Source organism: Xenopus laevis, chromosome 7L (genome assembly GCF_017654675.1).
Source record: "Xenopus laevis strain J_2021 chromosome 7L, Xenopus_laevis_v10.1, whole genome shotgun sequence".
Lineage (NCBI taxonomy): Eukaryota > Metazoa > Chordata > Amphibia > Anura > Pipidae > Xenopus > Xenopus laevis.
The window spans coordinates 112222949-112236361 of NC_054383.1; the positions used below are offsets into that span (position 1 = coordinate 112222949).

General features: G+C 38.6%; 1 protein-coding gene across 2 annotated transcripts in view; it reads right to left on the reverse strand.

Moving 5' to 3' along the window:
• The window catches only part of grik5.L (glutamate receptor, ionotropic, kainate 5 L homeolog), a 136111-nt gene that overhangs the window by 22706 nt on the left and 99992 nt on the right, over positions 1-13413 (reverse strand). For both annotated transcript variants that reach the window (XM_018226289.2, XM_041569535.1), the window contains 2 exons: positions 12661-12768; positions 10291-10494 (listed from right to left, as the gene is read on the reverse strand). In XM_018226289.2, coding sequence (XP_018081778.1) covers positions 10291-10494; positions 12661-12768 — 312 coding nt within the window. The remainder of the gene's footprint in view (positions 1-10290; positions 10495-12660; positions 12769-13413) is intronic.

The window sequence follows — 13413 nt, forward strand, 5'->3', positions numbered from 1 at the left end:
AGCAGATTACTAGCCAGCAAACTTACTATCATCTGTCCCTGAAATCACTAACAGCTCTCCCCCTACACTATCTCTTCCAAGCACACACAGGCAGATTTTTCAGATACATTTTTGCCCTTGATCCCCCTCTGGCATGCCACTGTCCAGGTCGTTGCACCCTTTAAACAACTTTAAAATCATTTTTCTGGCCAGAAATGTCTTTTTTAGATGTTAAAGTTCGCCTTCCCATTGAAGTCTATGGGGTTCGCGAACCGTTCGCGAACCGCTCGCATTTTTGCGCAAGTTCGCGAATATGTTCGCAAACTTTTTTTCCGACGTTCGCTACATCCCTAGTGACTAGTGCTGGCATTAGCTTGTTAGACCAGGGAAATCTACATCTACGATGATATGCTCCAATGTCATCTCCGTATGAGTAAGCGATTACATCGCGCAAACCTCGTGAGAAACACGGAAATTCATAAATACCACGAGGACGCTAGCGCGGCCCATTTGCCTCGATAAAGCTATTAAGCTCCTAACTTGAAAATTGATTTTAACAAATTTGTTCTCTACCAATCTCTTTTAAGAATTGGCTTGGTTCTTCTAATTAACATCCAGCGCTGTAGCCTTTCAAGTACCGCATCTGATTTTCTCTTCCTTTAAATTCTTCTTACTTTCAATGACATTGAAGGATCTGTGGTTTTATAGTACAGCTTAGCCTCTCCACAATGAGATAGATACGGTTATTTTGAGACCACAGTCCCCAGTGTTTGTCTTCTCCATCGTGTGGAGTCCCAGGGCATAGAAAAACCTCTTATAGAAGTTTTTGGGACCTCTCCACCTCTATTATTTTCATTTTCCTACTTTTTTCAGATGTCGGTCCTGGACTTACCTTTTTAACTTTCATTGAATTAATTCACCTTTTAATTAATTATATTTGCACCAGCACTTTAAATTAATGAATTCAATTGCAAATGTTAATTCAATATAATTGCTACCTTCTGTAACCACACTCGGAATTTAGTTAATTAGATTACAAGCAGGGTACAACTTTTTAAATTTAATTAATTGATTGATTTTTTTAAAATATTTAATTCATTTTACAATCACGGACATTGATTGTACTATTGAAGCACTGGCACTTTAATTAATCAATGAATTTTGGTACACCAATTCACAAATACGAATTAACACCAAATGAATTGGGTTCACAATTTGTTTAATAATAATTTGTTATACTGTATTAAAGAGTGGGGGTTTACTGCTTTTTCTCTTTCAAATAGACCAGGGAAATCGGCACGAGTGAGTAGTCAGCATGAGAAAATGTGAGGTTGAGTTAGTGCATTGCAGTCATGACATTAATGATCATGTTGTGAACTGTAAAGATATCAGAAGCAATTCAGGCCCATGCAAGGACACTAACTGCTTATCAGGGTTACAGGAAGAATGAATACTTATAATAAAGACTGAAATTCTTATAATAAAGACACTCAGCTAAATCTGCAGTATTTCTGTCTGAAACATCTACTAGATACCATTGTACATACAGCCGAGTATTCACCAGCCATCTGCCAACTGGTAACAGCACCAGCTAAACCTCTGGCCCAAACTGTCATATGCAAGGACCCTTTAAAGTCCAACAAGCAGATATGCCATTTCCAAGCTGACAGCATATACCTTTTTAAAACAATCAATAGCATTGGTACTCCTTACATTTAAGGGGTTAATTATTAAAATCCGAATATTAAAATTTTGAAAAACTTGATTTTTTCGAGATTTAGTATTCCCAGATGCTGCAAAACCCCGAATCTGAAAATCCGAAAATCTCAGACCTGTATAAATCAATGGAAGAGGAAACTATCTCAATTTGAAGTTTTTCTGGTCTGCGCTGAGGGTTTTCGTGCAAAATTTGAAAAAATGTCATTAATCTTTCCTCGATCTGATTAAATCAAGTTTTTTTATGAATAAATAAGCTAAAACCGGGCATGGGAGTTTGGTCGTGTTTTTTTAAATAAAATATGAAATAAATTCTGATTTTAGAAAATAACCCCCTTAATGTCACTGTGTATTTCTGGGAGCATGCTTTCTGACCCTGATGTTTTATTCTGAATAATTACGTCTACATCTTTTTGTTTAGCAGTCTAGCCAGTTTTGTTCATGTTGAGCTTTCTGTACTACTACTGTTCAAGTGTTCATACAGTGACTGCCCTATGGTGTACGCAGAGGGAAAATGTCATTTATGCTGTTTGACTTTTATATATCTTATACGGCAAACATATTCTAGTTTTTGGGTTATGGGTTACCATTCTGAATTGCTATATCTATTATTAGCTATTATTTGGGAGTTACTTTGTTTAGCAGTCAGCTGTTACTTGACAATGTTGATACCATCTCGTTTGTTTTGTAGTTCCAAGATACATGTGCTGTCCCCTCTAACCTATATATTTTAAAGGATCTGTCATACTGCCCCATTTTATATACACGCCTTGGGATTTACTTACTGCGGTACTTCTGTTTCTGAAATGAAGTAAAAATACTGTAGAGTTACTTTCCCTTTAGGTTATTTTTAAAGGGTCAGGAAAACACATGGGCATACCTTATATTGTACAGAGAGCAATTAACCTGTTACCCTGGGTTCAGGGTATAGATAAAGGAGCTGCCATAGTACAGGTAGATCAATATCTTCATAACTGTACCCTTGTCTCCCCTGTCCCCCATACAGAGCACCCCTATTGCTGTACACATTGGCTTGAATAAACAGACTTAGTTTATTTCTCACATTTATGAGCAGGTGGTCACAATAAAAGGGGTAAACTCCCTGCCTGCATGTATCTTGGTGGATGTGAAGTTCCTCAATCCTGTTATGCTACTGTGGACATGCACCAGTAATGTTGGGGGATCTGAACCCCCAGTGCAGGAATGTGTAACGTGTGTGCGGTTTCTGCAGTTGAACAGATGTCCTGCCACAAATGACAGTCACTACCCCTTTTACTCCAAGACCCTGCTTCAATTATTGGAGCAATTTGAGTAATTAGCTGTCAGTGTGCCAGAATGCTGGAGCATTAGCGGGTGATCACTGTCTGGCATTCTGATCCATCAGCAATACTTATCCTTGTGAATGGCCAGACCTGGAACCAATTTAGCCAAGAAGATAATAATTAAAACCAGACCCCCAAAAGTCACATTTAATGCAAAACTAGATCGAAAAATAGAAATTATATTAATCTCTGGCAAGGACCTAAACACCAAATCGAATGTGTACAGCTGCATTGGAGGAGTCCGTCGGAATGTGATTCTCTGTCATCCGCTCCCCAGGCCAATCAATGCTACAGTCTGATGGAACATCTACCCATTTTCAATGAAATTGTTCCTCTGTCTACCATTCCCCTGTCATTATCGCAACTCCTGGATTACAGATGGGTAAGTACGCTCTATAGATCAGGTTTCTCTCACAATAGACTCTTCTTCCCAGATAAAGAGGCGTCATCACACCATAATATCCTGTTATTTTGCAGGAATTGCAGACAAATGATACATTCTGTGCTGTTCGAGTATGAATAACCTTAACTATAAACCAGCAAGCTCTCTACTTTCTCCCAAATAGTGGCAATTAATGGGGCAGTGGCCAAGGGGAAAAATATAAGAACATGAAAATATGAAAAAGTCCATGCTGATATATATTTCTCTCTCTCGATGGTTAGGGCTCTTACACATGAGCGTTCCGACCTGCGCTCCACTGCGTTCCGTTTTTTGGCGTTCAGCTGCAGGGGAGCGCAGGAATAGACACAAGTCATTATTTGAAATGGGGCTGTACTCACTCAGGCGCGTGTAGGCGCCGAACGCAGGTTCAGACGCAACATGCTGCATTTTTCCTGCGTTTGGCGCCTACACGCGCCTGAGTGAGTACAGCCCCATTTCAAATAATGACTTGCGTCTATTCCTGCGCTCCCCTGCGGCTGAACGCCAAAAAACGGAACGCAGGGGAGCGCAGGTCGGAACGCCCGTGTGTAAGAGCCCTTAGAAAGCAGACCACAATCACAATGTCGGGTGTATATTGCCATCAGCTGCTCAGTCTGCCTGCCCCCCAGTGATCTAGTTTACTACTGCCAAACTGCCAGATATTTATATTTAGCTGCCAATTTAGCCATTGTGTGGCCTGCTTTAGCATTCATTGCCTCAGCTCTGAAAAAGCATATTTATGTTTGAGCCTGGAAAGGGTTTTATACAGTGAATGCAGTACTGTGAGGCTGAAGAAGTAATGGCAGATACACTAGACAGTTGAACAAGAAGAAGAAGAAGGATGGCTGCCTTTTAATCAAGTGAGAAAATACAACGCTGCTGCTATCATCAGTCTTATTACAGCATTGATCTAATCTTGTTTGTAAGTCCCCTGTTTGTCATAATATTATTGTAAATCACTGCCTCGCTCTCTGGAGCTTTATTAATAAATGATGAAGATGATTGCAATTTTGGCATCTGGAGGGAATTTTCCCCCGTTCTGTGCCAAATAAGAGACAGCTTCAGATGTTTATTTTTCTGTCTTTCCTCTCTATCTGTCTAAAAGATGGATAGGAATTGTTAGAAAGGATTCAGGATTGGGCTGTGGTTTTTAGCACCAGCGATTATGTTCTTGTGCCTCTTTAAAGAAGTTGTTAACTTTTGAGTCAACTTATAGTGAGTGATATAAGACCATTTGCAATTGGTTTTAATTTTTTTAAATTATTTGTGGTTATATACAACAAATCTTATATTGCCCCAGCAGTGTCAATTACACTATATATGTAGCAGAAACATCCCTGAGTTATTTAGCTTTTTATCCAGCAGCTCTCCAATTTGCAGTTTCAGCCATCTGGTTGCTAGGGTCCACATTAACCTAGCAACCATTTATTTATTTGAATAAGAGACTGCAATATAAATAGGAGAAGGCCTGAATAGGAAGATGAGCAATAAAAAGTAACAATAACAATAAATATGTAGCCTTACGTAGCATTTATTTTTTTAGATGGGGTCAGTGACCTCCATTTGAAAGCTGGAAAGAATAATAAGAAAGATAATTTAAAAAAAACTAATAAAAAATTGAATTCAAAAGTTGCTTAGAGTTGCTTAACAGCTCTCCAGTTTGCAATTTCAACAATTTGGTTGTTAGGGCACAAATTACCCTAGCAACCAAGCACTGATTTGAATAAGAAATTGTAATATAAAAAGGAGAGGGCCTGAATAGAAATATGAGTAATAAAAAGTAGCAATATAAAGCACATCAGTGTGGAATAAAGCTTTTTGGTCCTCCAGCTGTGCCCAGGAGCTGTGACATTTAGTTCAACAATATCTGCTGGACTAAATTGCTGCCATTCCTGGGCTACAGCACTTGGACTCAGTTTGGCAGAATGAATGATTGTATTCCAATATTCGCCCCACACGCAATTTAGATGTCCAGTTGAAACTGCTGATCTCTATCCTGGAGAAGTGCAGAGGAATGCTGAGGTGCACTAAGCATTGTGTCGGGATGCCATTCAATTTCAAATCAGTCACACCGCGCTAATCTTGTCTCATCAGCTGCTACAGCAGAATGGGGACACAAGGGGCTCCCAAGGACTGTATGAAGAAGGAAAACAGTGCAAGAAAAAATGGGGAAAGTGGTCCCCATAATCCAGTAGTACCCAAGTCAGTTCTGGGACAAGCTATCTCTGTCGCCAACAGCGAAGATGTCAAACTGTGACGAAAAACCTTGCGGCCCCAAAGCAAACATATAACAACTGTAATAATAGCCCATTGTGATCTTAAAAGCACAGTATACAACAAATCTTATATTGCCCCAGCAGTGTCAATTACACTATATATATATATATATGTAGCAGAAACATCCCTAAATAAAATTACAGACCCCCATAATTGTTGTATTGTCTTCTAGCAGCAAATAAAAAGGGTTTCCACCTTTGAGATAACTTTTAGTATGATGTAGAGCAGTGATCCCCAACCAGTAGCTCGTGAGCAACATGTTGCTCTCCAACCCCTTGGATGTTGCTCCCAGTTGCCTCAAAGCAGGGGCTTATTTTTGAATTCCAGGCTTGGAGTAAAGTTTTGGCTGTATAAAAACCAGGTGCATTGCCAAACAGAGCCTCAATGTAGGTTGACAATCCACATAGCGTCTACCAAATGTCCAATCACAGCACTTATTTTGCATGTGTTGCTCCCCATCTCCTTTTCTAAATGTTGCTCACGGGTTCAAAAGGTTGGGTTTCCCTGATGTAGAGAGTGCTATTTTTAGACAATTTGCAATTCGTTTTTATTATTTGTGTGTTTTTAGTTATTTAGCTTTTTATTCAGCAGCTCTCCAGTTTGCAGTTTCAGCCATCTGGTTGCTAGGGTCCACATTAACCTAGCAACCATTTCTTTATTTGAATAAGAGACTGCAATATAAATAGTAAAAGGCCTGAATAAGAAGATGAGCAATAAAAAGTAACAATAACAATAAATATGTAGCCTTACGGAGCATTTATTTTTTTAGATGGGGGTCAGTGACCTCCATTTAAAAGCCTCGATATTCGACTGTCAAAGTTAAATCCTTCGACTTTGAATATCGAAGTCGAAGGATTTAGCGATATTCGTTCGATCGATTAAATCATTCAAATCGAACGATTCGAAGGATTTTAATCCATCGATCTAACGAAATTCCTTCGATCAGAAATTTGCTAGAAAGCCTATGGGGACCTTCGCCATAGGCTAACATTGATGCTCGGTAGGTTATAGGTGGCGAAGTAGGGGGTCAAAGTTTTTTTTAAAGAGACAGTACTTCGACTATGGAATGGTCGAATATTCGAACGATTTTTAGTTTGAATCGTTCGATTCAAGTCGAAGGTCGAAGTAGCCAATTCGATGGTCGAAGTAGCCAAAAAAAAACATTTGAAATTCAAAGTATTTTTTATTCTATTCCTTCACTCAAGCTAAGTAAACTTAAAGGTGATCCAAACCTTTAATTCAGTTCAGTTTCTCCTGTCTAACCCTGCCTCAACCATGGAGCTGATGTTGCCTTCTCCTACCCTTCTCATCCTGCTTGAATTGCCAGAACAGTACCAAACAGAATATATAAGAAAGTATCATAAGTACTTTTCTAAGCCCTGATGTAGACTATTCTACTATGAGGTGACAGAAGATAAAGTAAAAATGCTTCCTCAACCAATTGTGAGACCAGTTCTGCAATGTCTATCTCCATATGGGCATATAGAAACCTCTGAGCACAAACAGTGTAATTGAGACTCCAGGGACACTTATATCATGACCTGAAATGTATTCTGGCACCAGGTTAGTACATTCATCCACTGCGGTTACTGTGTTCAATATTGCAGTTATTATTATTGATTGTTTATTGCTCATACTATATATATATATATATATATATATATATATATATATATATATATATATATATATGTATTGCTAAATTGCTATTGTTATTTATTAATATAGAGATATATTGTATGCCCAGCGTTATTATTGTAGTAGGAATTAAAATTGATTGCCTGTTGTTTATACAACAGCTATTTATGAATGTAGTTATTTTCTTTAATGATATACAGTAGTAAAGAGTCTGCTGTTCCAGTCCCAGGAAAGGAAAGAGCTTTATAACATCCTCTGCTTTGGGTTGAGGGATGATAAGATGAGAAATAGCTACTGACCAGGTTATAAATGCAAACTATGCAAATGAAAAAAAATGTGTAAAATCGCCCAGTATCCTTTACCAGGCAATGGCTAAAGGAGAAATATAACATTACTAAAAAAAACCTAATCTTGTAGCAGGGTCGGACGGGGCCAGCAGGACACCAGGAAAAACACAATGGGCCCCACTAGCCCCCTATCCACTCAAGAGAGTGTGGCGTGGGCCTGGTCGCGTCTGCAAGATTAAAAATTTACGCAGCGGGGGGCCCAGGGGGTGGTCATAGTTGGGGCAGAGGCCTAAAGAGTTTGCGGCCGAGGCAGCATGGGCACGATTGTGGCCGCAACACTAGGAGGATACACGTGGGGGTAAGATTTACAGCAGGGGGTGGTTAGAGCGGGGGCCTGGGGGGTTTGCGGCTGTAATGAATAATATATGGAGCTGGTTTTATTTGGTCTAAAAAGTATTATCTTTAAAAATGTCCCCTTTATTTGAGCTGCCTATAGATCTGCTATGGTCCCAGTTCATGTTTCAAATGAGTGGTGGGTGTGTCCTAAATGTGCATAACAGAAGCACAGTGGGAGGGGCATAGCCAATCACAGCTCTGCATTCACACAAGCAAAGACAGGCTTTAGTTCCCTATCAGGTCAGCCTGGCTGCTGATTGGTTCCTATCATACAGTGCAGTGCTGCAAAGCCTGGAAAGGAAGTGGAACAGATGGGCTGGACTAGCAGGGTTTTTGCAGAAATTTTCAACTTTTTAAATCACATTTCTTCTATATTTATATAATGTGCTGGCTCATTCTTGTTTTTCACACAATATGTCTCCTTTAAAGCTGCCCAACAAGCTTGACAAGGTTAACAATCCTTTGAAGTCTTAGACATTGAGGGGCTATGCACATCTCTTTTGCATCTCTTACAGATTTGACAGGACAGCTCATCATTCTAAATTAATTTGAAAACAAAGAGTATTTTGACTCTGCTTACTTTTTAATAACATCATAATGAATCCCATTTCTAGATCTAAATGTTCATCCTTATCTTCCATAGTGATCATAATAATTATAATTCCAGACAAACTCCAACTGCAAAAATGTCTCCAGTCGGTAATGAATATCACTGCCACATTTATTGCCCTGCTCTGTCACTTCTCTTTTACAACAAGTCCATTCCCTCTATCATTGACCTTCCATGTCCTTCAGAGGATTAATCCCAAGTATATGTCTACACTAAAAGACTCACTTAACCCTCCAAGCATCCACCTCTGGGACACTCTGCATTCTCAGTAGACTCTCTTCAGGGTTCCCTCCCTTAAGTTCCTTTTACTTAGAGGAATATTCCCAAAATTCCTAACAATTTCTAGTTTTATGTCCCTAATGCCTCTATTTATTCTGCCATTGCAAGCTTTGCTGAGTGATTAATATCTCTAAGGCATTTCAGAACCCTGAAACACCAAACCTTGTCTTTCCTCTGTTGCATGTAGATTTCAACTCAATCCTTAGTGGGCACCTTTGAAGTCGGTTACTGCTGCTGGAGTGATTGTGATTTTATACCGTGCGTTGTGCTGTGCACCACTGTGAAAATGCTTTATTAATGCTTAATTAATAATGAATAGATTGTCTCACAGTCAATAGATCCAAGGTTTCATCCCTTGCTGGGGAAACATCAGTATCATTTTAAATAGCTCTAATTTGTCTCCTAAAATTCCTCCCAAAGGTTTGTGTCAGACATTAAGTAGGATCCTGAATCTTTCCACAAATTAATGAAAAATACAGGTGCAAATACATAATATTATCCCACCATCAGACAAAACAGAAATGGAAGTACGTCTACAGCGCCACAAATCTGTTACATTTTAGGCACCAACGGGAAATGTCAGAAAAGTCATAAACAGAACAAAATACAAAACAAAAATGTACATTTGTCAATGTGATATTCTTCATTGCATGATTACAGGTATGCGATAATGTATCAAGAAACCCATTGTTCAGAAAGCTCTGAAATGCAAATATTCTCATTTTTAAAAACGATTTCCTTTTTCTCTGTAATATTAAAACAGTATCTTGTACATGATGGTAGCTAAGCAACGTGAATCCATATTCGTGGCAAAACTATCCTATTGAGTTTATTTAATGTTTAAATGATTTTTTGCAGACTTAAGGTATAGTGATCCAAATTTCAGAAATATCCCTTATTCAGAAAACCTCAGCATCCCTTCCAACATTCTGGATAATTGTTCCCGCTACATTAAACTTTTAAGACGTGCCTGAATGTGGCAGTTGTTTTGGTGAAAAAAATGACTCTTTCAGTAAGACATTTTATTGTAGAATAGCACAATTTTTCTAACAACCTATATTTTTACAGGTTCCCTTAATGACTATTATTATATTCCCCGACCCCCAAGTCTGGCAACATGTAGATTATGGAAGTTAGTTAAATGGGATGCCAAGCAGTATAGTCAAGAATATATTTACACACAATTTAGTACATGATTTAACCTCTTTAAAACGGGCAACCACATTGGACCATGGGACAGCAGCTTGCTTATTACACCCCCAGTGAACCTCAGTTGATGGGGCAATGAGCTGTCTCGAAAAACCAAAAAAAGCAATAAAAAGAGTTGCCAATAAGGCTTGTGGACTACGGTATGGAGACACTTACCCTGTTAATAAGCTCCCCCACCATTCCAGTCCAGGAGCCGTTGGGTTCAGGGGCCCCATATAGCCCGTCTTCTACAAGTTTAATTTTGTAATTGAAATGCAGGAGAGCTGCGAGTTCCATCAACATCTCAGCACAGAAGCCTTCATACTGGTCGTTGCCAGACAAGGAACGGTAATTTGACTTGCGCATCATGTACGGGTTCTCCTGGGAAGAAAGGAGTTTTAGATGCAATGGGTTACAGGTGTCAAAAGGGCCAGTTCTAAACTTTTATGTAAAAATTTTTCCTTTTATTTTCTGATTTGTAGCAGGTTAACCAGAGATAATTCCTGATTGATTACTCCTAGTTACCGCACTGGTGCAATATGTTTGCAATGGGTCAAGCAGCACTTTCTGCAGTTGAAGAATGCCCAACCATGTCCCACACAATGGTGTACCCTTAATTTCCCTTGTAAATAAATTTTTACTAATTTCCATATTTGATGAAGGTACAGTTTTGGTTTGCCACATGGCTGGAATTTTACAGGGTAATTCTCATACCGCACACCTGTAGTTCACCAATCCTGCAGTTGGTGGTGCGTTCCTTCCGTTGACCCGGCCGGGTCCCTTAGCAACCAATGTGTATAAGAAACGGATCCGCACACACACATAATTTTTGGATTATACATTGTGCTAAGGATATAAGAGAGCCAAGTGGAAACAATGGATGAAAAAAAAAATAAAGCGTAATATAATAATATATATGCTAAATTTGATCTAGCATCCCAGAGAATCCAATTGATGTTTGGTGGCTGAATAAAAGGGGATTTTCCCCGACTGCATTAATCAGTGTGTGTGCGGATCCGTTTCTTATAGACATTGGAATTTTACAGGCCCAGCTATCATAGTTGTTGGCAATGTTATTAATAAATAAAAAAGATATCAGAGATCAGAAAGTATTTTTTTTCTGAAAAGGATGTGACCCTGGAGGCGACCCCAGCAAAGTGCCTGTATATACAATTGTACTCACAACACTCAGCCAGCACCCCATGAGGGCAATCTTTAAATGTTTCATATGCTACTTAAAATTTTTACACTCAGGTCCTTTCACTCCAGGGTTTTGACCCACTTGTAAACCTTATAGTTTTGGACTAATCTGCTCATAAATGCTTCTAAAGTGCTTAGACTTATAATGTAGCTTTATTCTGGCAAGTCCCTCACACACAGGGGCCATTTCCCCAACTAGAAAGCCTCACTGGGGTGAAGACCATTCCAAGCTCTATATGGGTTCCCCTTCCTCATTTAGGGAAACAAAGTCACCAAGTGGTGCTTAATTGAATACACTTAGGGGTAAATGTAATAAAATTTGCAAAGAGAACAAATTTGCGAATATAAATTTGCATGTCGCAATGTAATATTAATCATTAGGCTTTCATTGCATTGTGAATCTTAATTGTGCATTGCGAACCTTTAAGACTTGCTTGAAGGTGGCGTAAACTTTTGGAGCATACACTACACACTATCTCAAATTGTAAAATTCACTGCGTGAGGGGCAAAGTGTTCGTAAAGGCAAAATTGTTCACTTTTTTTTTTATTCGAATTGCGAATAAATTGCAAAAAATGTTTGCATTTCCCTTCCCCATTGGAGGCCTATTTATCAAAGGTCAGATTTTAGTGGTTTTTGAGGTTTTTGAAACCACGACTAAACTCACATACTCTAAAACTACAAATGTAGTGAGATTTATTAAAAAAAATTGAATAAAAAAAGTACAGATGGAAATTTACGCTGAACAATCTGAAAACAATCTGAAAACCTCAAAAAATGTGGTTTTTTTGACAATTCCTAGTGAAAAAAAATACGAAAACCTCCAAATTGAGTCAGAATTGATTTAAAGCAGTCCAATAGGATCAGCGCAGATCCCATTAACTTCTATTGGAGCTCAACAAATTTTACCTTGTGAAGTTATATATTAGTAATTAGAGGTTTTCATGGTTTTTACACTCAAAAAGCTTTTTTTAAATTAAGAAAACCACACATTGTTAGTAAAGTGGCAATGGTTACAAGATCCTGCTTCTACAACTTCTACAGTATCTGACATCACAGTAGAGGAACCCAAACTTCTCCACCCATCCCCACCTAGGGGAAACCACTCTCTAGTATGACGTCATAGGGATGTCATTTTCACAAAATTCCTACACTATATAGTTGTGATATCAATTAAGGAGTAAGGCAAAACAAAAAGTAATTATCTTTTTCCCCATATGTACAGTACTTTTAAATGTGACCCAGGCAGTTTATGTCCAAGATTCTGTAAGATCTATTCCTTGCAAAATATTAAAAAATATAAGGAGGAAATATTGTAGACAAGAAGCTGGAATCTTCCAGGGACTCACCAGAATAGTGGTGACCACCAGTGTCTTGTTCTCCAGGGTCTCTGAAATGTTGATGTCCAGGCTGGTGGCATTCATGGCCAACGTGCGGTTGGAATACCACACACCGATCTGCACATGTCAGAAGAAAAGGGCAAATACATTTCAGGCAAGGATTAAACTCTCAGTATCCTCAGCCTATGGCGGTTAATTGGATTCTCTGGGATGCTAGATCAAATTTAGCATATATATTATTATATTACGCTTTATTTTTTTTTTCATCCATTGTTTCCACTTGGCTCTCTTATATCCTTAGCACAATGTATAATCCAAAAATTATAACAGATATAGTTTAGCAGTGAGAGTGAAACAGGTTGGCCAGTTCTGTTCTATGTTCTGTGATTCCCCATAATGGGCATTATCAACCTTTTTTTCACCCATGTTCTCCTCCAGGTTATCATATAAGTGCAATTTATAAAGAACAAGTTGACCAAAGCATAGCTAATGGCTTTGCCATTATTAGGAGAATAAGAGCTGAAACTGGAATAATAAATCAACAAAGAAATTGGGAAAGGCTCCAGTCTCAACAGAACAAATGTAACTAAACGAAACATTATGAAGAATGAGCCGCGCCGCCAAAAGAAATCAATGGCACATTTTGTTCATAATTGCACAATCTACTGCACAAAACTCATAAGGCAGGTCTCACAGGATGAGCTGTTTAACTCCTTTTTATATCATTTCTAAAAGAGTTTTATGTTTTATTACTCTGGTGAC